At 36.9% G+C, this 24,563-nt stretch overlaps 1 protein-coding gene across 1 annotated transcript; it reads left to right on the top strand.

Annotated features, from left to right (window-relative positions):
* Positions 1-5,948: 5,948 nt before the first annotated feature.
* LOC131398919 (aldo-keto reductase family 1 member C23-like protein) lies at positions 5,949-21,468 on the top strand. The gene is made up of 10 exons (XM_058532836.1): positions 5,949-5,967; positions 7,684-7,781; positions 9,746-9,913; positions 10,737-10,853; positions 12,360-12,437; positions 12,893-13,015; positions 15,799-15,908; positions 16,799-16,964; positions 19,672-19,754; positions 21,426-21,468. The coding sequence occupies exons 2-10, from the start codon at positions 7,698-7,700 to the stop codon at positions 21,466-21,468; spliced, it is 972 nt and encodes a 323-aa protein (XP_058388819.1). The 5' UTR covers positions 5,949-5,967; positions 7,684-7,697.
* Positions 21,469-24,563: the final 3,095 nt, after the last annotated feature.

The following is a 24,563-nucleotide window of genomic DNA, read 5'->3' as shown; positions in this document are numbered from 1 at the left end:
TGCAGTCTGACCTTTGGCCTGCATAGCCCCTCAGCCCCCCACTCCACACCCATAAACCTCTCTCAAGTTCACGTACACTCTATTTTTGTTCCCACTAAACACCACATGAACCTACTCTCTCTCCAGAGACTTCATTAGACAAAACTGGTCACTTGCTAGGGACAAGTACTGTCAGAACATAGTTTTCTTTTTCTTTAAGCCATCAACATGCGCTTTAATGATCAAATATTTGCTATTCTCTGTACACTGTTAATTCTCTTGTAGGGAATGAATTAGGAGAAAATCAAGAAATTACATACCAGTCAAAGCGAGCATTACTCATTTATATCCCCCATGATGTCGACTATTCTTCTTCTCCAGAACTGGGAAATCCTGAGGTCTCTTGACATACAGTTTTCTTGTTCAGCCTGATTGTATAAAATGGGAAATATTTGAGTCCCCACCAATGCCATTAACCCAGACTGGTCAAGCACAAGCCCCTATGGACCAGCCAGTTTCTCCAGTAAACCACAGGAGGCTGGGGGATTCTAACCGGTCATTTGGTTTATAGGAGAAGGTATTGTTTGGGACCTGTGTGATACATCGTCTATCCTAAAAATCAGAGCCTGCCCTAATATCTCTAATGGACCAGCACACTGGAGCTCAGGCCCCTTTCAACGTTCCCTCCAAGTGTTTGGGTCTGGTCAAGGCAGAAGTCACTAGGTGTCCCAGGCTTTTCCTCCTGCTTCCAGTCTCCACAAGACACCTTTCCTTCCCACAACACACTCAACTTCTCAAAGTCTTAGCAATCCCTTCTTGTTCTTTATCTGCTGAAGTGGGACCAGCATATTATGGAGGGGTTGATATTAGTGCCTGATAGCCATAGTCCTACTGTTTGTAATGACCTTCCAGATTGGAGACAAACTAGAAGGTGTAGCTCCTGACCGAGGTCCTAGCTTGCTAAAAGAGTCCTCAGTGGTGGTGAAATTTGTTCTCCTGGAGTCTCTCTAAACCCGATCTCCTTCATTCCAAGCCCCAACTGGAGTCAGATCCACACACAGGTCTGTTACCTACGGGTATCCAGGGTCAACTCCCTGGTTATTTTCTCCTAAATCCGCAGGTTGGCACAGGAACCTGAAATTTTATAAAAACTTTAGAGGTAAAATGAATGTGGCTATTTTGTAGACTGGTATTTGAAAGACCTTTATGTAGTTAGTTTTCTTTGGAAACATCCAATAATGCCTACCAGGCATTTATTATAAGGGATTCCTTGCTTCTCCTTTTTAAGGACATTAACATCCATGAGGCAATGGGGCTGTTAACATTCTGTGTTTTAACCTTTGTCCAATTCATGTTACATTCTTAGTATTAGGTTCTGAATAACCATAAGAAGGAAGCACTGGTTTGGATGAAGTCAAATCTTATCAATTCAGAACAGGGTTCCATAGCACTAGGGTCAGGGGGTGGGTGGGGGTGCTTTGCTTGGTTGGTTCAAGCTGTGTGTCTCTGACCTTGGCACTGACAATGAGAATGGCAGAATAGTTTCCCACTATCCCCCAAAGCCACATCTGTTCTCCCTCAGAAGTTGTCATTTAGGAAACTCAGCTTATTTCCCCATCTTCATGAAAGCTAGAATCAAAACATCTCCCAATTCTATTCTATCAGAAATTATACCTAATACTCTTCTATTTTCTATTATAAGTCTTGTAGATTGGGAACTGGTATTACTTATTTATAAAGCACTTCTAAAATATCCTGTTGTCTATGTTTAATGTTGGAAACCCACTTACCAATATAGTGAACTAGGAGCAAATCTGCTCTAACCACAATATAATTTCACAGAAAATAAAGACAGCAAAAAAGGTGATACTTCTTTCTTCTCAGAAATTAATTAAAAGAAAAACAACTGTCTCTTCCCAAAGCATGGAAAACTGACCATGAGTCAGGTCTGTGAAGGAGTAGAGAAAAATAGAAATAATTTTAATATTAATCCAGACACATTCAAGATATATATTTAAAAATTACAATAAGCATAGTGTTCATCACATTGGGACCTCATCCCAACCAATACTTCCTTCCTATATTTATTCAGAAATGAACAGTAAGAATGCAGTGTGACTGGAGCAAATGTTAAAACTGGCCTACAGTTAGACACTAGCCCATTGCATCAGAGGACGCTGGATTTCTTAGACAGTAGAAACAGGCAACCCCAAATTGCAGCTAGTAACACTATAGTTCCCCTTGAGTGTGTCTAGATACTAAAATTTAACAACATTCTGATAGGACACCTGCCATTTGAATGAGTGACTTTGATGGGACAGATGGCAGGGGAGTTGAATAACCAGAGGGCAAAAGGGAAGGTCAGAATGTGGAATTCCAAATGTTATACACTTGATCTCGGTGTCATCAATTTGTGGTCTCTATAATTGAGATCAAGGGGCAAATTCTGAAACTCCCCAATTTGAGGTAGTCACTGGGGCCACCCAATTCTGGACAACCTCCTCACTGATCATGAATGATCCTTGGAACTTCTATCCTGGTGGTTCTCCATAGAGTCATTACATGTGAGTGCAGGAGATCCACTGTGAGAAGAGAGGAGCTACATATGTCCTTGAGATATATAAGGAATCCATTGAATTGTAAAACACTTTGGTTAATATTGTCATCCTAATAGTAAGTCTTTCTTTATGAACATTGTTGTCTTTCCATATTTTTGTTTCTTCTTTAATTTCTTATATAACTTTGTAATTTTGATTATATAAGTCTTTTGCTTCCTTGGTTAAGTTATTCCCAAGTATTTCACACTTTTTCATGCTCTAGTAAATAGAATTGTTTTTTTAAATTTCCTTCTCAGATGTTCTTGTTAGTGTAAAGAAATGTAATTGATATTTCTGTGTTAGTTTTGTATCCTGCGTCTTTGCTGAATTTTTTTTATTAGTTCCAACAGTTTATCATTTGATCTTTAGGGTTTTCTACATCTAAGATCATGTCATGCTGGAACAGAGATAATTTTACATTTTCCTTCCCATTTTGGATGCATATGATTTCTTTTTCTTGTCTTATTACTGTAACTGTAACTTCCAACACTATGCTGATTATGACTGGAAAAATTAGGCAAATTTTTCACATTATTGATCTTAAGGGGAAATGCTTTCAGTCTTTCAACATCGAGTATGATGTTAGTTGTGGGTTCTTCATAGATGGGCTTCGTTGTGTTGAGGAAGATTCTTTCTCTTTCTAGTTTGTTGAGTGTTTTTTTTTTTTTATCATGAAAGGTGTGGAGTTTTGTCGAGTGCTTTTTCCACATCCACTGAGGTGATCATGTGGTTTTTCCTTCATCCTGTTAATGTGATGTATTGCATTTACTAATTTTCTTGTTGAACAACCCTTACATTCCAAGAAGGAATTCTACTTGGTCATGGCGTAAAATTTTTCTAATTCTGAAACCATATGGAATATTTGTCTTTAGTTGTTTTGCTCACAGTATCTTTCTCTGGCTTTGTATCAAGGTAACACTGGCCTCATAGAATGCATTATGAAGTGTTCTCTGCTCTTCAAGTGTTTGCAAAATTTAAGAATGATTGTTGTTAATTCTGCTTTAAAGTTTTGGTGGAATTTTCTAGTGAAGCAATCTTGTTCTGGGCTTTTCTCTGTTGGGGATTTTTTGATTATTGATTCAATCTCCTTAATTGTTATAGGTCTACTCAGGTTTTCTATTTCTTCATGATTCAATCTTTGAAGGTTGTGTTTCCAGGAATTTCCCATTTCATACGGATTTATCAATTTGCTGGCATAGATTTATTCATAGTACTCTCTTTTCTATTTTTTTATTGATCTTCTGTATGCTTGTATTATCCATTATCAAATGTAAGGTATTAAAGTTTCCAGCCAGTTTTGTAGTGATGTCCATTTCTCCCTTCTATTCTGTCAATGTGGTTTTCATGCATTTTGGACCTCTGATGTTTGGTACATATATGTTAATAATTGTTCTACATTCTTGGAAGATTAATCTTTATATAATAACCATTTTTTCTCTAATCACAATTTTGGTCTTAAATTTTTTGTTTGTTTGTTTGTTTGTAACTGGTATAGCCACATCAGCTCTCCTTTGGTTACTATATACATGGGATATCTGTTACCATCTTTCCCTTTCACACTATTTGTGTCCTTAGATCTGAAGTGAATATCTCATAGAGAACATATTCTTGATCCTGTTGTTTTTTTTAATACATTCTGCCAATCTATACCTTTTTATTGGTGGAGTTTATTTACACATAAAGTAATTGCTGATAGGGAAAGATATACATTTTTTCTATGTGACTTAGGTCCTTATTTCCTCCATTACTATCTTCCTTTGTGTTTTCGTGGTTTTTGGTAGCTACATGTTTTGATTCCCTTCTCATTTTCAATTGTATATATTCTATTGTTATTTCCTTTGTGGTTATCATGGAGATTAGAGATAATATTGGAAAGTTATAATAATCTATTTTGAATTTATATCAATTTAACTGCAATGCCATGCATAAACTCTACTCCTATACAGTTCTGTTCCCCCTCACAATTATGTTATTGATGTCATTAATTTCATCTTTATACATTGTGTACATATGTACACAACTTAACTACTTTTATGAGTTCATCTTTTAAATCTTGTAGGAATGAAAAAGTAGAGTTACTAACCAAAGGTATGAAAGTACATGATTTTGTATTTGCTGATATATTTACCTTTACTAGAGCTCTTCATTTCTTCACATGGCTTTGAGTTACTGTCTAGTGTCCTTTCATTGAACCTGAATGACTCCCTTTACGTTTCTTTTAGAGCAATTCTAATAGTAATGAACTCTTTCAGCTTTTGCTTATCTGAGATTGTCTTAATTACTCCTCCGTTATAAAGGACATTTTTGCCTGATATAGAATTCTTAATTGACAGGTTTTTTTGTTTTTGTTTTTGCTTTTAGCACTTGAAATATATAATCCCAATGTCTTATGTCCCCCAAGGTTTCTCAGGAGAATCTGCTGATAATCTTATCCAAGATCCCTTGTACCTGATGAATCGTTTCCTTTGCTGCTGAAAGATAGTCTCTTGTTTGTTTTTCAATAGTTTAAATATACTGTATGTGTGTGCGGATATCTTTGAGTTTATCCTACCAATAAGTCTTTGAGTTTTTGGATTTGGTGATTGTTCATGTCTTACACCCAGTTTGGGGAGTTTTTGTTCATTATTTATTGAAATAGTTTCTCTGTCCTATTTTCTCTCACTTTTCCCTCTGGGACTCCAATAAAGTGGTGTCCTATAAGTCCTTTGGCGTTTCTTCACATTTCTTTTTGTTCTTAGCCTCTATAATTTCTATGTCTTTTTTAGTATTATCATTTTATTCTTTTATGATTTACCTGACTGCCTTTTGTCCTTTGTCAATTTCAGCATATATAAGGCAGTTGTTTTAAAACTCTGTGTCTACTAAATCCAATGCCTGTGTTTGTTCAGGAACAGTTTCTGCCAAGATTTTTTCTTCATTTTAGTCTGTAATGTTTTTCCTATATTTGGGTGTGTGTTTAATTGGGCATATTTGTTCTATGTCCTGACAATCCTTCACCTATTAGTATGGCATGCTCCTGTGTGCAGCTTTTTGAATTCCACTGAATAGATGTCTGCTTTTTGAATGTCTTAATATCCCCAAAATACACACTTCACCTTCTCCTGAGAAGTGTATGTGGTCTGTTCTATGTCTTTACTCGTAATCTCTTGCCCCTGACATCTGTACATCTATAGTCCTCTTACAGCTACAATGAACCATTCCAGCTACTTTTCAATTCAAGCTTAGAGTTAGGCAAAACAGACAGCAGTCTTTTAGGCAGCCCCCAAATACATTAGAACATTGAAAATAGTATCTTCTGTCATCACTCTGGTTTGAAAGAGGTAAGGGGGAAATGGACTGATACCTCCTACAGACCAAGCCTGCACTGTGCCAGGGAGGGAGAGGGGCAAGGGTGAGTAAAAACATGATGAAATTTCCTACCACTTTGAATCTGGCTTTCTCCTAACTGGGTGTTCACTTTGTTGCTGTACAACTTTGTTTGACTGTTTTCCAGAGTGCCTATAACGTTGTTTCAGCTAGTTTCTGGTTGTTTCCTTATGTTCCCATGGCAGAACTCAGAGCTCCCTAGTCCACCATTTTGGTGACATCACTCTATGTGTTACATTTCAATGGCTTCATAATATTCCATTGTGTCAATGCATCATAATTTCCCCTAAGTTTATTGTAATTTAAATTGTTTCCAGGTTTTTCTTTCATGAATAATGTTGAGCAGTATAATAAATTATATAAAATATTCATCAGTTTTTTTGGTAGTTACATCATGATAGTTTTCTAAATGTTATAACCGGGTGAAACTTATATGCACTCTAAAATTCTGTTTCCATACTGCACATGATGTATAAAAACTGTTAATAATTAATACTCCAATAATCACCTTGCCAAAAGGTCGTTTTTGGATTCAGGTCTTCAGGATTGCATCCTTGTTTGGATGGGATATACTTTTTATAAAGCAAAGAAAAAAAAAACAAAAATAATTTTACTGATGGGAAAAAGTATAAAGGCAAATTTTCTTTCTATTTGAAGTTTAAATTATTTATTTAGGGTCAAATTTTATTTTTTTATTGATGTTTTAATGGTTTCTAACATTGTGAAATTTTGGGTTGTACATTTTTGTTTGTCCATCACCATATATATGACTCCCTTCACCCCTTGTGCCCACACCCCACCCCCACTGCCCCTGGTAACCACAGTCCAGTTTTCTCTGTCCATGTGTTGGTTTATATTCCACATATGAGTGAGATCATACAGTGTTTGTCTTTCCCTTTCTGGCTTATTTCACTTAACATAATACCTTCCAGCTCCATCCATTTTGTAGTAGTAAGTAGACAAAATCAGAGAAATAGTAAATCTCCCCCCTCTCTGGGAGCCGCGTGGACCAGGATCGCTGATCTGATGGGGAGAGAGAGGAGTTCTCCTTACCTCTCCCCACTTCCTCCGGGGGCCCAGCACATTCCGCTCTCAGATGTGTGGCAGTGTGGATCCCTCCGCTCTAGCTTTTCACTGTCTGGGATTCCGTTGTTGGTCTGTGACTGTTGCTTTTGTTGTATCTTGTCGGGGGAAGAGTTCACGGGAAAGCTCACTCAGCCATGATGCTGATGTCACTCTAGGGTCAAATTTTTGAAAAATGTTCATTAATCATTCTTCTAAGTTGTGTGTCTGTGTGTATGTGCATTTGTGTGTGTGTGTGTATAGTTTAAGATAGTTAATTGTTTCAAATGTTGTATGATAAAGAAAGAGCTTCATCTTACCAAAACAAAAAAGAGATTAGTATCTGGAGGTTTGTAGTCTCACATATAGTCACTAATTTTTCAGCAAATCTCTTGTAATAATTTCCTAATGTACAGGGATCCTGAAGGAAAAATTTACTGTGCAAGAAATTAATGGTTTCTTTATCACTAGATAATAGTTTATTAAGATTCCTTTTTGAGAAAACCAAACTAACAAGTTAACTGTTCCCATTTCTCTTCTCATTCCACGGCTTACTGCTTTAAACTTCCTCCTCCTATAGTCAGCTTGCTAACAGTTGGACTATGGACTTGGGTGTTACCCTCCTGTTATTCATATAGCCTGTGAGGGCATACGAATAAAACAGAGTCTGCTTAGAGAGAGAAGCAACAGGCAATGGATCCCAAAGGTTGGCGTATGGAATTAAATGATGGCCACTTCATTCCTGTACTGGGATTTGGCACCTATGCAGCTGAAGAGGTAACAATAGTGGTCTTGGGTTAGAGTGTGAGTGGAAGCCGACCTGGGTTGTCAAGTCATTGAGTTCCTGTGTGACTCTGGGAGGCTCACTTGGTTCTGGTAACCAGGCTAGAACCATTCCTTATACAAAGAGACAAAGTAGTCAGTGTTCACTCTGCATCGGGGTCTCACAGTGTGGTCACCCTCAGATTATTCCGGCTTTTCCTCCAGTTTCCATCTATTTCCCAGGTTGGCAAAAGAGATGAAACTCAGCAGTCAAGAACACTGACTATTAGCTGCCTTGCTTTGAGGGTGATTACACGGGAGTGGTTTCTCTATATATTTCTTTCACTTAAAAATCGTTTCCTGCCACCAAGAAGACATGATCCAGAGAAATATTTGCGGTTCAATGTCCTAGACGTGAGCTGAATGACAAATGATGGGAGAGTGTTGCTGTTCTGTTGTGGGTTAGCCTGCTGACTAGTATGCAATGCATACTCCACCTGTAGTTTCCCTCATACTTCTCCTACTGCTTGGGAATTTATCCCAAATGGAAAATATAGTATCATTTGAGCAAATAAGCTATGGTCTTTCACTGCAAAGTTTCAATTCTCGGTCCTTGTTAATGTATTTTTGAATGAAGCAAATGGGTAGAGTTTGATCTTGGACATAAGAGGGAGAAAACAGGACAAGTCACTAGATGAATCCAGAAGTTTGCCTTCCAATTTTGTCTTTAGACTCATTGTATGACAAGAGAGTAGTACTTAAAATTTGAGTCTCACTTTCTCATTTATAAAACAGAAGGAGATATTCAAAGAGATGATTTGGAGACAGATGGCAGGGCTTGTTTACTTTGTAGTGCAAAGTGGGATGAAGGGGAGGGAAGGGTCAAGAATATCAGTGAAGCTTCATCTGCCATAAACTCCTGAATGCCCCTCCACCTAAGGAAAGAGCATGACTAGCAGAGAGCAGTTAGACCATGTTTCTAGTTCCTAGCAACATCAGTGACTAAAGAAACCTTCTTAAATACTTAAAAAGGAGTAGAATATTGTTCAGCCTTAAAACAGAAGGAAATCCTGCCATTTACAACCTCATAGATGGACCAAGAGGACCTTATACTAAGTGAAATAAGCCTGGCACAGAAAGACAAATACCGCATGATCCCACATATATCTGGAATCTATAAAACTCAAACTCATTGAATCAGAGAGTAGAGTAGTGGTCACTAGGGGCCGGGGAAGGGGCAGTGCGAAAAATGGGGAGATGTTGGTCACAGGTAGAAACTGTCAGTTACAAAATGACTAAGTTCTGGAGAACTAATGTGCAGCATGTTGACTACAGTTAATAATAATGCATTATATTCTTGAAATTAGCTAGGAGAGGAGATCTTAAGTCTTCTCACTACTCACACAAAGAAGATAACCATGTGATGTGATGGGTATTTTAATTACCTTCATTGTGGTAATCAATCCACAAGATATTTGTATATGAAAACATCACATTGTACAACATAAATACATCCGCTTTAAACTTATATATAATTTTTATTTAGTGTGTTCTGTGTGACTACACTAGTAGAGGACTATTAGAAGCTATCACCTTGTTTCCTTAGACTTTCTTCCATGTACCTTTTTCCTTTTTTCATTTTGATCAGTAACCTCACAATATAAATCATATCCATGGCTATAACTATATGCTGATTCCTATGATTTATTTCAGCAAATCAATGAACTTGGGGGTGGACTTTGGAACCTTAGATGCTAGTGATGAAGCAGTGATAGCCCAGGATTGAAGGGGTCCCTGGGATACACAACTTTTATCACTTACCAGGAAAGACCCAGGCAAACTGCCATGGGTTCATCACCACACATGCAGAACTAACCTAAGACATGAGGAAAAGTTGAGTCTTAGGAAAGTCAAAGTTGTGCCTTAGCTCTCTCTCAATCATGTGAATTTCCAGCCACTACTTTTGGTTGCTCATCTAGGTTCCTAAGAGCAAAACTGTGGAGGACATCAAATTAGGTATAGATGCTGGGTTCCGCCATATCGATTGTGCTCATGCATACGGTAATGAAAAGGAAATTGGACTGGCTATCCAAAGCAAAATCGAAGATGGCACTGTGAAGAGAGAAGACCTATTCTGCAATTCAAAGGTGCTGTGTATGTGATGTGTGTGCATGCCATCGTGTGAATGCGACTGTGTGGAGATGACAATTACATGATAGGATCAGTAGTTGTTGAGTGAAATGTGCTTATTGGTACAACTTTCTTAACACATATTAATGTGTTAAATCCGTTGTCAAAAAGAAGATGATGGCTTTCTCATCATTGCTTTGTTCAAATTCTATGATTTTAAAGTCAAGTCAATTTACTTTTCTGAGCCACAGACCATATCAGTGTGACTTTGAATGGACTAATCAGATAGAACTGATCATATTATAACATTCCGTATCACCTGGCTGACTTACTACAATTTCTTAGCATTCTGAATCTCACTTCTCACCTCCATAAATAAGAGAGAGCAATATAAGAGGCACTTTGTGTATTAAACAGGATATAGCTAAAGTGTCTTGAATTGTGCACAGCACATATTAATATGTTCAAAGCACATTTTCTCTATAATTATTTAAACAAAAGAGATGTTACTTATTCCCCACAAGGTTTAACATTTTATAGAATTAGGCTGTCTTTGTGAACTCGTTTGTAAACTTCTTCAAACAGAGTTCAGATAATGGGCATGATTATTATTTGATAACACCTTTTATATCTTGGGTCATTTCCTTCCAATGTTAGTAAATGTACTAATGATAAATCCAAACAAATAGTAGAGTGTCTATAAGTAAGTCAAATCAAAATGGAATGCAAGGGAAAAAGTTTTTTTCTCTATGGTCATCAGTTTCCAACCATTAGGAAAATGTCTAATTCTTAAGTGAAACAGGAAAAACAAAACTGAATGACATTTTTTAACTTCTGCAGCTTTGGATCACTTTCCTGCGACCAGAATTGGTCCGAACAGCCTTGGAACAGTCTCTGAAAAATCTTCAACTGGACTATGTTGATCTCTATATTATTCATTATCCAACAGCTCTGAAGGTTGGCAATTTGCATGGTCACACCTATTTCACTTCTTGTGTCAGAATGTCTATCAACTTGCATGGATGACTGGATTAAGATTATCCTTAGAATATGTAGGGGTTATTACGCTACAAAAGAATCTCCAAAATAATATTTCCTGATTAGCTTTTTTTTTTTAACTTTATTTAATTCTTTTTCCCCCCAAAGCCCCAGTAGAGAGTTGTATGTCATAGCTGCACATCATTCTAGTTGCTGTATGTGGGACTTGGCCTCAGCATGGCCAGAGAAGTCGTGCGTCAGTGCACGCCCGGGATCTGAACCCCGGGCCGCCAGTAGCGGAGAGTGCGCACTTAACAGCTAAGTCACGGGGCCGGCCCCCTGATTAGCTTTTTATGTACTTTTTTGAATCTTAATTTCCTTTCCATGCCTTCAAGAGAAAAGAGTTCAACCATCTCAAAGCTTCTGCCTCGAAAATTTGAGGAAATAAAAAAAGACACGTTCAACATGCAGTCTTGATTATGACTCTTGAATCTCTTGGGGATGTGAGAAACATAGGGTTTCACACAGCTGTGGTAAGCAATGAAATGCTCATGATGAGTTGATCTCGTCTCTCACCGTTTTAAGTTGAAAGTAGATATGATGCGAGTTCCTCTGGGTGGGTCTAAAGCTGGCAGCCTTCATAAGGTCTTCCAAGACATTGACTACACCATTGCATATCTTGACAATGGATTTTTTTAGACTGCACTTAGCCATTAATGACTGGGTTACGTAGAATTCTTGATTTTAAGTTAGACAGCTACTAAAGCTGTCCTATGCAAAAGAGTTTATTGGACTATGTAAGTGGGAAGTCCAAGCCCTGGAGAGATTAAAGGATTTGGAATAGTCTTCAGAAATATCTCGTTTTCTCTATCCCTTAACTTCGTATTACTATTGGTTTGCTTTATTTTTGTCACAGTATTTTCTGTTGGTGGCAAATATGGCCTTGGGGCTGTTCAAGGCTCATGGTCATTAACACTTGAGAGCATCACTGGATCTTCCAGCAACCATATTAATCCTTAAGAGAACCTCAAAAGACCCTGTTTGGTTCATGTGCCTTCCCTTGGACTGTTGAATGTTCAGAGGGATAAGGAACTCTGATTTCTAGCCTGGGTCAATATTGCAGTAGTTATACTAGATATAAGGCCTTGAAACTTACTGTCATTCCCAGTGCAAGGGACGTATCCTTCAAGAGGAAAATGTAGGGAGCAGACAGCGTTGTTATAATTCACTATGAGTCCCCATTATGACCTAGGAAAATAGTATTTATTAAAATTTAGAATAAGTGTGAGAGATTAGAGGAAGCCTGTCTCTTAAAGACATACCGTACAATTGCATATGAAAATCACTTAGCAAATATTAGTATCTAGAGTGTTACAATGGGTAACTCATGAAAGATTACTGTGGCAGCCCTGAATGTCCCTGGCAGCCTGGCTAAGTTGGAGAAATTATTCTGTGACATCACTAAAATGGCTGCTTCTATTCCAGCCAGGGGAGGAACTTTATCCACAAGATGAAAATGGAAAAGCAATATTTGACACAGTGGATCTCTGTGCCACGTGGGAGGTGAGTGCTTGAAGGAGAGAGCTCAAAGGAGGAAACCAAGAGAGGAGGAATCTGGTTCATTTCTTCCACTTATGAGAATGGGCTATGCACCTTGGGGTTCAGCATTCATAAATTTTAAAAGAACGGGTATGCTGTAGACGTGTGGAGGAAATTATTACTGAAATGTTTATAAAGAGGAACAGAGGAACAGAATTTGGGACAATGAGGATAGGCATCTTTTTCCTTCAGTGTGTAGTATTCTCACATTTTTCTAATGACAAGACAGCAATTCTTATTCTTGCTGTCACTACATTCTTTCCCTGTTTAACTTACTGCTTTTCCTCTTCTTGATAATTATGCCAATTGGCTTCATTGTTATTTCCTGACAGTTGTTCCTTTTAACAAATTTTTCCTGCATTTATTCTTGATCTATAGCCAATTGCACAAATGATTTTTCATCATCCCTTCCTCACCAGGCCTTGGAGAAGTGTAAGGACGCAGGATTGACCAAGTCTATCGGGGTGTCCAACTTTAACCGCAGGCAGCTGGAGAAGATCCTGAACAAGCCAGGGCTCAAGTACAAGCCCGTCTGCAACCAGGTGAGCCTCCTTGGCTTCCTCTCCTTTCTGTTCTTCATCTCCTTCTTCTTGTACTACTGCCAGATGTCTATTTGACCTCCCCTCCTGTTCATCCTACCTTTATGGAACAGAAGATTCTAGAGAGCAGAGCCTCTGGCTAGATGGGTGTGAATAGAACACATAATTATATCTCTGTTTTGTAAAGTCTTACTGAAAAAAAATGGTAAGACCTTAGTATTGAGTTGTACATAAAAATTTAGGGAAAGTAAATGAAGTGACAGAGGCCTTGAATTGTTATCAGACAGTAGAGGGAAGCAAACATTTCCCTGAGCTGGAAAGGATGTCCAGAGATGGGAAGGGTGAAAGTGATTTGGGAGGAATTGTATACAGAAAGAAAAGTCTTGAAAATGTGGAATGGGTAGTAGATAAGCCAAGTGTGAAAATAAAATAAGGTAGATATCAGGGGTTTGTGTGGGGTTTGCATGTCTGAATCTTTTGTCTTGGTATCTCTGCTTTCAGGGGTCTTTAAATAGGAAGGATAGATACAAAAAAAAATTAACTGGAGACTTTGAAAGTCTCCCAGGCTAGAGGGATGCTTTATGGTGATACTAGTGGTGGGCAAAATCAACACTCAGGAATATTTAGGAGGAACATAAAACAGAACGTGTGATTTACTCAATCTTAGTCTGTTTCTTCTCGATTTGTACCCTTAAATTAACTCTTTAGACACATTATTCTGTGTCTGTTTCTGTGCTCTTACTTTTTTTATTCTATTTTTATTTCATTATGGTAAGAACACTTAACTTGAGATCTACTCTCTTAAAATATTTTGAAGTATGCAATACAATACCATACAATATTGTTAATTATGGGGAAAATGTGGTACAATAGATCTCTAGAACTTATTCATCTTACGTAATTGAGTCTGCATGGCCATAATTAGCAACTTTTGATTTCTCCCTCCTCCAAACCCCTGGCGACTACCATTCTGGTCTCTGATTCTATGACTTTGATTATTTTATTAGATTCCTCAAATAACTGCTATCATGTAGTACTTGTCCTTCTGTGAATATCTTATTTCATTTACGATAATGTCTTTACAGTATAACTTGGAGTCAAGGAGTAAGCATCTTAGACTGGAAAATACGTCTTATAAAATTCAAGAATTTGACTTATAGTGTTAGAGCACTATTGATTTTCTGTTATAAATGTTAAAACATTCATATGATTCTAGTATTAGTTTTACTCTCAATTTTTATTATGAAAAATTTCAGACATTCAGAGAAGTTGATTATGATAGAGAACATCAATGTTTTCCTTCCTGTATTCAAAATTTTTCACATTTTGCCACATTGCCAAATATGTGTATATATGTGGATCTATCTGCATACATATATGTAATATTTTGCTGACCCTCTTCAAATTAAGCTATAGACATGACAGTTCACTCCTACAGACCTCAGAAAGCTTGTTGTCTAGTATCCAATCCATGTTCAGTCCTCCTTGTGGATTTCCCAAGTTCTATTATGGATCTTTTGTAATCGGGAGCCAATTGTGGTCCACATATTACTTCCATTCATGTTTCTTAAGCTCTCTTAATCTAGAATGGTCATTCAATCCTTTTTTACCATGACATCCTGACAGGATTTGTCAAATATTCTGGATTTATCCAATTGTTTTCTTTTGATGTTAATTAACTTATTACCCTATGCCCAGTTTCTTCAAATTAGAAGTTAGATATGAATGCCTTATTACATTAAAGTTAAACATTTTTGACAAGGAAATGTCCTTTGCATGTTGTTTCCTTCAAATGGCACTCTAGTAGGAAGACTGTCATGAAAAGTTGTCCTATTAGGAGGGATGTTACTTTTGTTCTCTTGGTTAAGCTAGTCATAGCCAGGTATTTTCTTTGTAAGTGTACATTTTCCCCTTTGAAATTACCAAGCCATCTGTTGAGTGATGATTGTCATCAGAGGAAATCATATTTCCCCCAAGTTTTCACATAATGGTTGAGTAGCCATCAATGATTTACACTGAGTCAGTAATGTCGTTGCATTTTGTAGATAATTATTTTTAATTTAAAACACTCTCTTATAATTTTTTCTCCTGACATTTTATTGTAAACAGAAAATTCCCTCATCAAGTCAGGGCAAAATACAATTATTCTTATAAGGCAGAGTAAAAGCTTAATTTCTTCCCCTTAATTATCAATGTTCAGAGAAAGCAGTTACTGCAATAATCACCATCAGTGGAACAAAGATTTTCTTCTCTCTTTGTCTCTCTTTCTCTCTCTATCATCACTATGGACTCGTGGATTTTTATTTACCCTATGTGTTATAATTCCTTCTAGTCATTATTACCATTGATGCTCAAATCTACCCAATGTCACCAGTGGGATCCCCATCACACTGGCTCTTTTGTCCTTTATAAATCCCTTACTGAGTTTTTGAAGAATTTCTTGCTTTCTGCCACAATTTGAAGTCCAAGGCTCAAACAGTTCTCTTCCTGTTCAAGATCTAGAAATAGCCATGTCTCCCTGTAGACAATGGTATTGAGTAACCAAGATGTGATCCGTAGACTTGGTTGTTCACAAGAATGTCATTTTCTTTTTTCTTATTTTACCCTTCTGTGGAGCAGGGATATAATATTTATTTTTTTTTAAAGTCACTACCTAATGTTAATAGTTCCAGTTTAAATTTAATATTAGGCAGTTTTCTATTCAGCTTTTTTCTTTTTAAACTTGCTTTTGATATAATACTTCCGTTTCATACAGTCTGACATTCTTCTATCTTGGCATTCTACAGGTGGAATGTCATCCTTATCTCAACCAGAGGAAACTGTTGGATTTCTGCAAATCAAAAGATATTATCCTAGTTGCCTATGGTGCTTTGGGAACCCAACGTCCAAAACAATGGTAATGAAGACAACTGGGAAGTTACCTAAAACACTGTTTTGATGAAGTATTTTTAATTAATCCATGCTAAGTTTTCTGGAATTAAGTCTCAACTAGCTTGGAGAGAGATGAGAGGGATGGAAGAAATATTTCCTCTTTATCATTCCATTACCCAGCCAATGCTTTTACATTATATGTGTCTGGTAATGCAAATCTCTGCATTAAAATCTACATATAAATCAAAAATAGAAAAAAAAACATAAGCTTAAGTCTTGATTTAGATATTTATTAACTAATTAACACATTTTTAGTAATAGACTCTGAGTCTCACTTACTTTATGTCTAAAATCAGATAATATTATGTAACACCCAGCTTTATCGTGAAAGAAGAAATCACAATCCGAAACATTTTTGTAAACTCCTATAGATATATTGCACACTATAAGCAATGTAAAATAAATAGTTCTCACTTTGGGAATACTCAATTTTTATCAATATCTTAGAAAAGTTAAAATAAAAAGTATCATGTTCTTTTCTTTCCTCTTCCTCCTTTCATACTCTTGTTCTTATGAAGAAGATGAGAAAAAAAAATAACCACTGAGAAGCAAAAGAGAAAAAATTCTTGAGTTTGGAAACACTGGTCTCAACTCAAACATGCATAAAAATGACCTGGAGGGCTTTGTAAACACAGATTGTAGGTGCCACACATGAGTTTCTGAATCAGGTGGTCCTGGGTGAAGCCATGGACTATGCCTTCCTAACAAGTTTCCAGATGATAGCTATGCTTCTGGTCCAGGGACCACTTTTTGAGAAGCACTGTTCTAGAGCGGACCTATTTGATCTATTAGGAAGGCTCTTAACAAACTGAATACTCAGTCTCAGATATTCAGCATTTCTGAATTTCCCTCCAGGGTAGACCAGAGCTCTCCGGTTCTCTTGGACGATCCAGTTCTTTGTGCCATGGCAAAAAAGTACAAGCGAACTCCAGCACTGATTGCCCTTCGTTACCAGCTACAGCGTGGGGTTGTGGTCCTGGCCAAGAGTATCAATGAGAAGCAGATGAAAGAGAACATGCAGGTGACGAGTGAGACTGTGGGCATAGGGATCCTAAAGAATATCCTTCATGTGTGTTCTTCTTTCTAAGCTCTCAAGACACCTTTGACCCCAGATGAGTTACCTGTGATTTCCCATACATGTACACCTTTATATATTCCCACAGGTTTTCTCCTACTGTGGCAACAGGAGAGGCAGCATGGCTGGATGGAATTAAGTTTAGACAGAACACAGAGATTATAGTGTGTGCATTAAGTCTGCAATGTACTCTGTAGCCGAGGTCAAGTGATCTCTCATTTTCTTTATTCTAAAATGAGAGAATTGGATTATGTGATTTTCTTGGTCTGTTTGAGGTGCTATAACAAAGTATCACAGACGGATGTATTATGAAAAGCAGAAATTTATTTCTCACAGTTGTAGAGGCTGGAAGCCTGAGATCAGGGTGCCAGTGTGGTTGGGTAAAGACTCTCTTCTGGGTCACAGACTTCTTGTATTCTCTCATAGTAGAAGGGGCAAGGGAGCTGTTTCAAGTCTCTTTTATGAGGGCATTAATCTCATTCAAGAGGGCTTGACCATCATGACCTCATCACCACTCAAAGCTCTGGGTTCTATTACTATCAGAGTGGGGGTTAGTGTCACACATAGGAATTTTGGGGGCACGTAAACGTCAAAACTATAGCAGGGATCTCCGGTCTCCAAATCTCTGTGGTTTTAGTTTGCATTTCCTTGTATAATAATGTAGTTTCATTTTCACGTATTTATTTTACTTGAGTTCCCACTTTTTTGAAGTGCCTGTTGAAGTCTTTGTCCATTTGTATTAAGTTGCCTGTCTTTTTATTATTTATAGTGAGATCATTTTTATAAAATTAGCTATAGCTGCATAACAAACTATCCCCAATTTAGAGGATTATGACAAAAGCCATTTATTTAGCTCATGATTCTGGGGTTTAATGATTAGCCTGGGCTCAGCTAAGCAATTCTCTTCTTGATTGGGCCCTCTCATGTATTTGCTGTTAAATGCAGGGCACCTGGCATTTCTGATTTAGGGGTTGATTTGGCTGTTGTCAGTGGTGCATAAACTCTGTTCCATATAATTTTTCATATAGTTGGCTAGACTATAGCAAACTAGCCTGTTGTTCATCTCATCACAGTGGCGTGTTCACAAGACAGTGAGTGGATACTCGCAAAGCCTTTTCATGTCTGGGCTCAGAATAGACTCACCACTGCTTCTGGCAAATTTTATTGTCGAGTGCAAGTTACAAGTCAGCCCAGATTCAAGGGGTAGAGAATTTTGCAAAACTGTTTTTGTCTTTTCATTTATTCAAAAGATCAAAAAAAATGATTTTTAATAGAATGTCAAAATGGACATATATATATATGTTTAAATGGAAATCCAAATGTTCATATTTTCCAAAAGATTTTCATTGTCATCTCTGTCATATATCAAATATCCCTCAGTCCATTTCTGGCCTCTCTCTTCTATTCAACTACTTACTTTTATGTACCATCTAATTATAGTGAAAAATAAGTCGTGCTTTTCAGAATGGTAAAACTTTTACTCCATTACTTTTTCTTCTTTAAGAATGTGTTAAGTATTCTTGACTAGTTTTTCCTTTATGTAAAATATACTATCACTTCTCAACTTCCGTGAAAAATAAGTGTGTAAGTCTTTGATACATACTGCATTGAAACTGTAGATTAATTTGGAGAAAATTGGCTTATTTACAATATCGAGACTTCCAATCCATAATTATGCTATGAGTATTTATTTATATAGGTGTTCTTTATATATTTTTAATAGATTTCATACCTTTCTCCACAAAAATATTTATGTAATCCTTCTGTTAGATTTATTCATAGATAACTAGTATGTTTGATGTCATTTTGATAATTTTTCCTAACTTTCTATTGTGAAGATTTTCAAATGTACAGAAAAGTTGAAAGATGAACACAATAAATGCCTTACTTGGATTCCTCAATTGTGAAATTGTTGACATTGTGCTTTCTATCTATCTACCTACCTACCTACCTACCTATGTATCATCTACCTACCTATCTATCTATTGTCTGTCTGTCTATCTTTCTTTCTATCTATCTATCTATCTACCTTCTCTATCTTCCAGTCTCTTGGAGCATTAGTATGGATTTAAGGATTTATTTGATTCAACATGTTATCCATTACTGACATTCTTTTTGATGCTTAAAGTGTCCCACATTTATACAGTGATATCCTCTTCAAGTCAGTACTATGTCCTTTGAACATGACATCATTAATATTGGACAGTTAATGGTTTGAATTGTCTTCAAAAAATTTTTTTCACATTCTAATTGTTCATTGAATGGGTATAGAATCCACCTGTATTCATCAAAATTACTAAATTATGTGTCGTATTTTTACAATTTATCTCTAGATTCTTCAAGATCTTCTAAGTATGTGACCTTACCTCTTTGAATAATGTCAGCTTTGTTCCCTCAGCTTTTTAAAAGTTCTCCTTACTGTCTGTGGTCTTTGAAGTTTCAATATATTATATCCAGGAATGAATTTCTATTTAATTTTTGCCTGATATTTATTACCACTTGAGTATTTTGCCAGATGTCTTTATAAACTTTTGGAAACTTTTAAGACATTTTGAATATTGCCTCTCCACCATTCAATATGATTTGCTTGGATTTTCCAGATTGGCAATCATGCAATCTAAAACTCATAAAATTATCTCTATTTCTGTGATAGGTTTTTGAATTCCAGTTAACTTCAGAGGACATGAAAGTCCTAGATGGCCTAAACCGAAATCTTCGATATCTTCCTTTACACATGTAAGTGACTTTGGAGAATACGTTTGCCTGAATTCATTTTCGGATAATGAGTGTATGAGGATTGTTAACATTCACTTCAAGACCAGGAAGACAGAGGACAATTTGAGTCAGGGGTGAGATAGGCACTTTCTGGAATCACAACTCAGACTCTCTTCAGAGCTTTGTTCACAGACACACCAACATGGTGAGTGAACTGGGATCAGCTTGGATTTGAACACACACATCCTTCACTCCTCATTCCATTATCTATCCAAGAACCTTGATATCATTGCTGAATCTATCGCTTCCACGTAGACCTCCCATTTCTACAACAATCTAGCGGACATACACTGTGGATAGCACCAGTGTAGGCTAATTCAATGTTTCCAAAACTGTGTTTATCATCTTCTTCTCCCAACTTGTCAATGCTTTATCAATTAAAGCCTTCTCCATCAGGCTTATGTCCCACACCAGAAATGCCCATCACCCCAATATGGGATCTTCATGAGATCGTGCCAAGTTTATGTCCTTCCAGATCTCTCCATTCCCTTTCATTGTATGTTTGTTCAGGACCCAAATACTGCATTTCCCTCCTCAAAGCCTGGCTTGTGGAGTCCATAGGAATTCTTGGTTTAGATTTTCTGAAATATGGAGATCGCAATGCAGAGGACAAAGTTTTCAAGAATAGAGATTTAAACCAAAGGAGGAGTCTGGAGGCAAAAATCCCATTGTTGGAGAGGAATTTAGAGCCGCCAAAAGATCTTTCTTATTCCTTCACGCTCTAAGGTTCTGGAATTTTGAGAAAAGACTTTCATTATAAATGAAGGAAAGGGAGGAATGCACATTCCTTCTACCTGTGAGAAATTTAATTCATAATAGTAATACATGTGATAACATATGTAAAGAGATTAGCACAATGGCAAGTTGTGAATACTCAAAAGTAGGTAAATATATTTTTATCCTTGCTAATATATTTATGAATATAGATACAAATGAAGAATAAGATAGGGAAATAAGGCAAAAAGAAAAGAAGAGTGGTAATCAGTCATTAATTCTTACACATATATTTTAATAGTAACCAAGCAATTTTCTACCACTTTATATTTCGGGCTATTACTGAACAGAGATCAGCCTGCTATACAGTGAGCTCCTTGCACACGGGACCCAATTCGTGACATTTGTGACATTCTTTCCATTTCGGAATCTAAATGGAAATGTGTTGTATGTGGTGGTCTGTTAGTAAATAATTAGTAAATTTAATAAATGGAAGTGAAATTGCATTCAGTTACCTGTGTCACCCTAAAGTATTTACTAGTGTCAAGCATGTGGCTGGACTTCTCCTATGCAAAATAAGGCAGAATGAGACTCTTCTTCCGCTGAGGAGTTGAAATAAGAAAGGACAGGCTATCTTGTTGCTTTATTTACAGCTGTAGCTATGGAGAGGAAGATATTTGAATTATTGAGTCTGCATCTTCTGTATATTAAGTTCTGGGAAGGGAACATCATTTCAAAAATTTAATAATTATTATTTCTTAGTTAATATAAAGTCATGTTTGTGAAAGAAAGGAAAACTTCACAACAAGTCAGTAAATAAATGTTTAACTTTAATGACAGCTTCATAGAAATCACATCTCTTTCACAGTGGAAATAGAGTGATTGAACCCATATATGTATTGTTCTATCTCATTTTAGTGCTACTGACCACCCTGAGTATCCATTTTCTGATGAATATTAACACGGAGGCCTTTTTCCTGACTTCTACCAGAAGCCCAGTGTGCAGATAATGAGTTGGGAAACTGCTCAGATGTTGGTGATCGGACACATCAGTGTGGGTTCCATCCAAGCTGCTTAGCAACTCATACTCAGCTAGACTTAAGCCCATAGGTCAGGAAGGAAATGCACTCCATTTTTGTCACTTTGTGTAAAAATTAAAGATTTTTTCCCCCTAAAGACTCTTACTTACTCCAGTCTCTCTTTTGTATTGTATGTTTTCTTTCCTTCTGACTCATTAGAGCCAAAAACTGATTTGCCTAGAGTTGCAAGTGGGGGAGTCAGAGGGGATACAATAACAGCAATTTTACAGACATTTCTGGAGTGGGATAGGTAGAGTTTTCAGTCTCTAGGGAAGTATTAGTTAGCTGGTATTTATCAGTCAGTGTTCCTTTAGCCCTTCGAGGAACAAGAGGACACACTGCATATGGTCTGGAAGGTGAGGCACGTATTGCAAGGATGACCAACAATGCATAAGCTCTCTTTCAGCAGCTCAGGGGATCATTGCTCCAGGAAATCCCAGAATGAGGCATCCCTCTGGCAGAGCTGGCCCAAGAGGTGGGAGGGGAACCAGCCTGGAAGGATGATTAGGACTCAGACACACAGAAGGTTTAGGGGGAGGAAGTTGAGTACATATCTGTTTGGGAAACTTTGTAAAATGCCTGTTTGCTTCTTCTCTTCTGCAGATAAAAAGAAGCTTTCCACAGTATTTTACCAAAGGGCCAGAGCTGAGAGTCAGGAGTAGACAGCCATGTGTGCCTAGGAAACAGTAACAAGCTTGCTGGGCTGTAGTTGGGCAGGAATTCAAAGAAACAACTGACTGATCAAATTGCTCTCAACATTAACTCTATATTTATCATATGTTCTCAGGATTAAAAATATTAATTTTGTATAATTGATGCTTTTAACTGTTTAAAACACAAAGCAAGGCCCACTAATACAAAACTCAAAATATTCCTAAGCTGTTAAATATTTTCTGTAAAGCTAATATTAATATGGTGAATACATTTAGTAATTCCAATTTTCCTAAAATTTACAACACCATTTCAAAATATATGTCTGCAAAATAGCCCAATGCCTACAATATTTGTTAACTTTTAGGAACACTCTTTCATAAAATATACACATTTATTATCTACAATTTTTAAGGATACAAACTCAATCATGTAATTGTAAGGAACTAAGTTTTATCTCAGACCACTTTGTTAAAATTGGAGACAATCATGGACCAAACAGGGACAATAAAAGAACTTTGAGACTAACAGTTGTTTGGAACCTGGGTTCAATTTCTGACACCTACACCTGCAGCTGTTGCTTCCTCTCATGACTAGATTCATCTGCCATAAACACTGGGCTTTCCAAAGCCATGCTCCTCAGCTGGGACCTAACCAACAAACTGTGTAGCCCACAGTCTTTCCGAAAATGATTCATCCTGTTTAAGTTAGAGGAGATCATATACGTTCTCAGATTTTGGTTCACATTTCTAGGACTGTAGTATAACTATGTTATTAAGACATAGTGAATAATTATTGGGATTGAATCTTTTCATTAGGCTGCAGTTGTCTGGTTTTTATTTTTTATAATGGCTCCTTGACATTTTTTAATTTATTAAAATCCATCTTCAAGAGTTACTACCCTGGGAAGATCAGTGCATATGACAAATGTAGGCAAGTAAACACCCTAGACCTGCTTCAGGCAGGAAAAGATCAGGAAAAGATGCAAAGTCTCAAGAAACTATTTTGTCTAACTAATTCAGAACTGTTCACAAAATAGAGTCAAATTTTCATAATATTGAAAAAGCTAGACTTCTGGTTTTTGGTCACGTAGACAAAGAATTTGGAAGTCAACACTTCCTTCCTCATAATGAGGAAAAGTATAAACAAACGAAGAATCAACAACTCTCCTTAGATCCATAAGACTATTGAAGTCACAAGGCAAATTGCACCCCAAAATTGGATAGACAGTTGGATACCAAGAATGATGACTTACGGGGAGCAGAAGAACAACAAAGTGAGTGGACTGACATTACTCAATTTCAAGGCTTACTAGAAAGCTACAGCCATCGGGACAGTGTGGTATTGGTGAAAGTAAATTTAAATCGATCAATGGAACAGAATAGACAAGCCAGAAATAGACCCACAAAAACAGAGTTAACTGATCTTTGACAAAAGAGCAAAGGCAATCCAATGGAGAAAGAATAGTCCTTTCAACAAACGGTGCTGGAACAACTAGGCATCCACATGTAATAAGTGAACCTAGACTCAGACCTTAATCTTTCACAAAAGGTAACTCAAAATGAACTATAGACCTAAATGTAAAATGCAAAACCATACATCACTACAGGATAGAAAATCGAGATGATTTGGGGCATGGTGATGGCTTTTTAGACACAACAGCAAATGCCCAATCCCTGTAACAAAAAAAAATTGTTAGACTTCATTAAAGTAAAATGAAATCTGCTCTGTGAAAGACCCTGTGAAGAGAATGGAACGACAAGCCACAGATTATGAGAAAGTACTTGCAAAACTCTATCTAATAACTGATCAGTATCCAAAATATACAAAGAACGCTTAAAACTCCATAGTCATAAAACAAAACAAAACAAAAATTAAAAATGAGCAAAAGATCTGAACAGACACTTCACCAGAGAAGATATACAGTTGGCAAGTAAGCATATGAAAAGTTGCTCAACATATTTGTCATTATGGAATCGCGAATCAAGAAAAAAAAAAAAAAAAAAGACATACCACTACACATCTCTTAGAAAGGCCAAAATCCAAAATAGTGACAACACCAAATGCTGTCTATGAGGTGGAACAACATTGCATTCCCTCACCACTGGTGGGAATGCAAAATGGTACCGCCATTTTAGAAGATGTATTGGCAGTTTCTTACAAAATGAAACATAAGCTTCCTATATGGTCCAGCAATTGTGCTCCTTGGTATTTACCCAAAGGAGTTAAAAAATGTATGTCCACACAAAAACCTTTGCACAGATGTTTATAACAGTTTTTAATAATTGTCGAATTATGTATATAAGTTCGTTGGATATGGATACAT

This window comes from Diceros bicornis, chromosome 36 (assembly GCF_020826845.1).
Source record: "Diceros bicornis minor isolate mBicDic1 chromosome 36, mDicBic1.mat.cur, whole genome shotgun sequence".
Classification (NCBI taxonomy): domain Eukaryota; kingdom Metazoa; phylum Chordata; class Mammalia; order Perissodactyla; family Rhinocerotidae; genus Diceros; species Diceros bicornis.
Note: the sequence above shows the minus strand (reverse complement) of the source record. Positions and strands in the feature narration are given on the sequence as shown.

Coding starts and splice junctions, on each gene's coding strand:
- LOC131398919 (XM_058532836.1), top strand. CDS start 7,698: ATGGATCCCAAAGGTTGGCGTATGGAATTAAATGATGGCCACTTCATT. Junction 13,016..15,798: donor ACAAGCCCGTCTGCAACCAG/GTGAGCCTCCTT, acceptor GGCATTCTACAG/GTGGAATGTCATCCTTATCT. Junction 19,755..21,425: donor CGATATCTTCCTTTACACAT/GTAAGTGACTTT, acceptor ATCTCATTTTAG/TGCTACTGACCACCCTGAGT.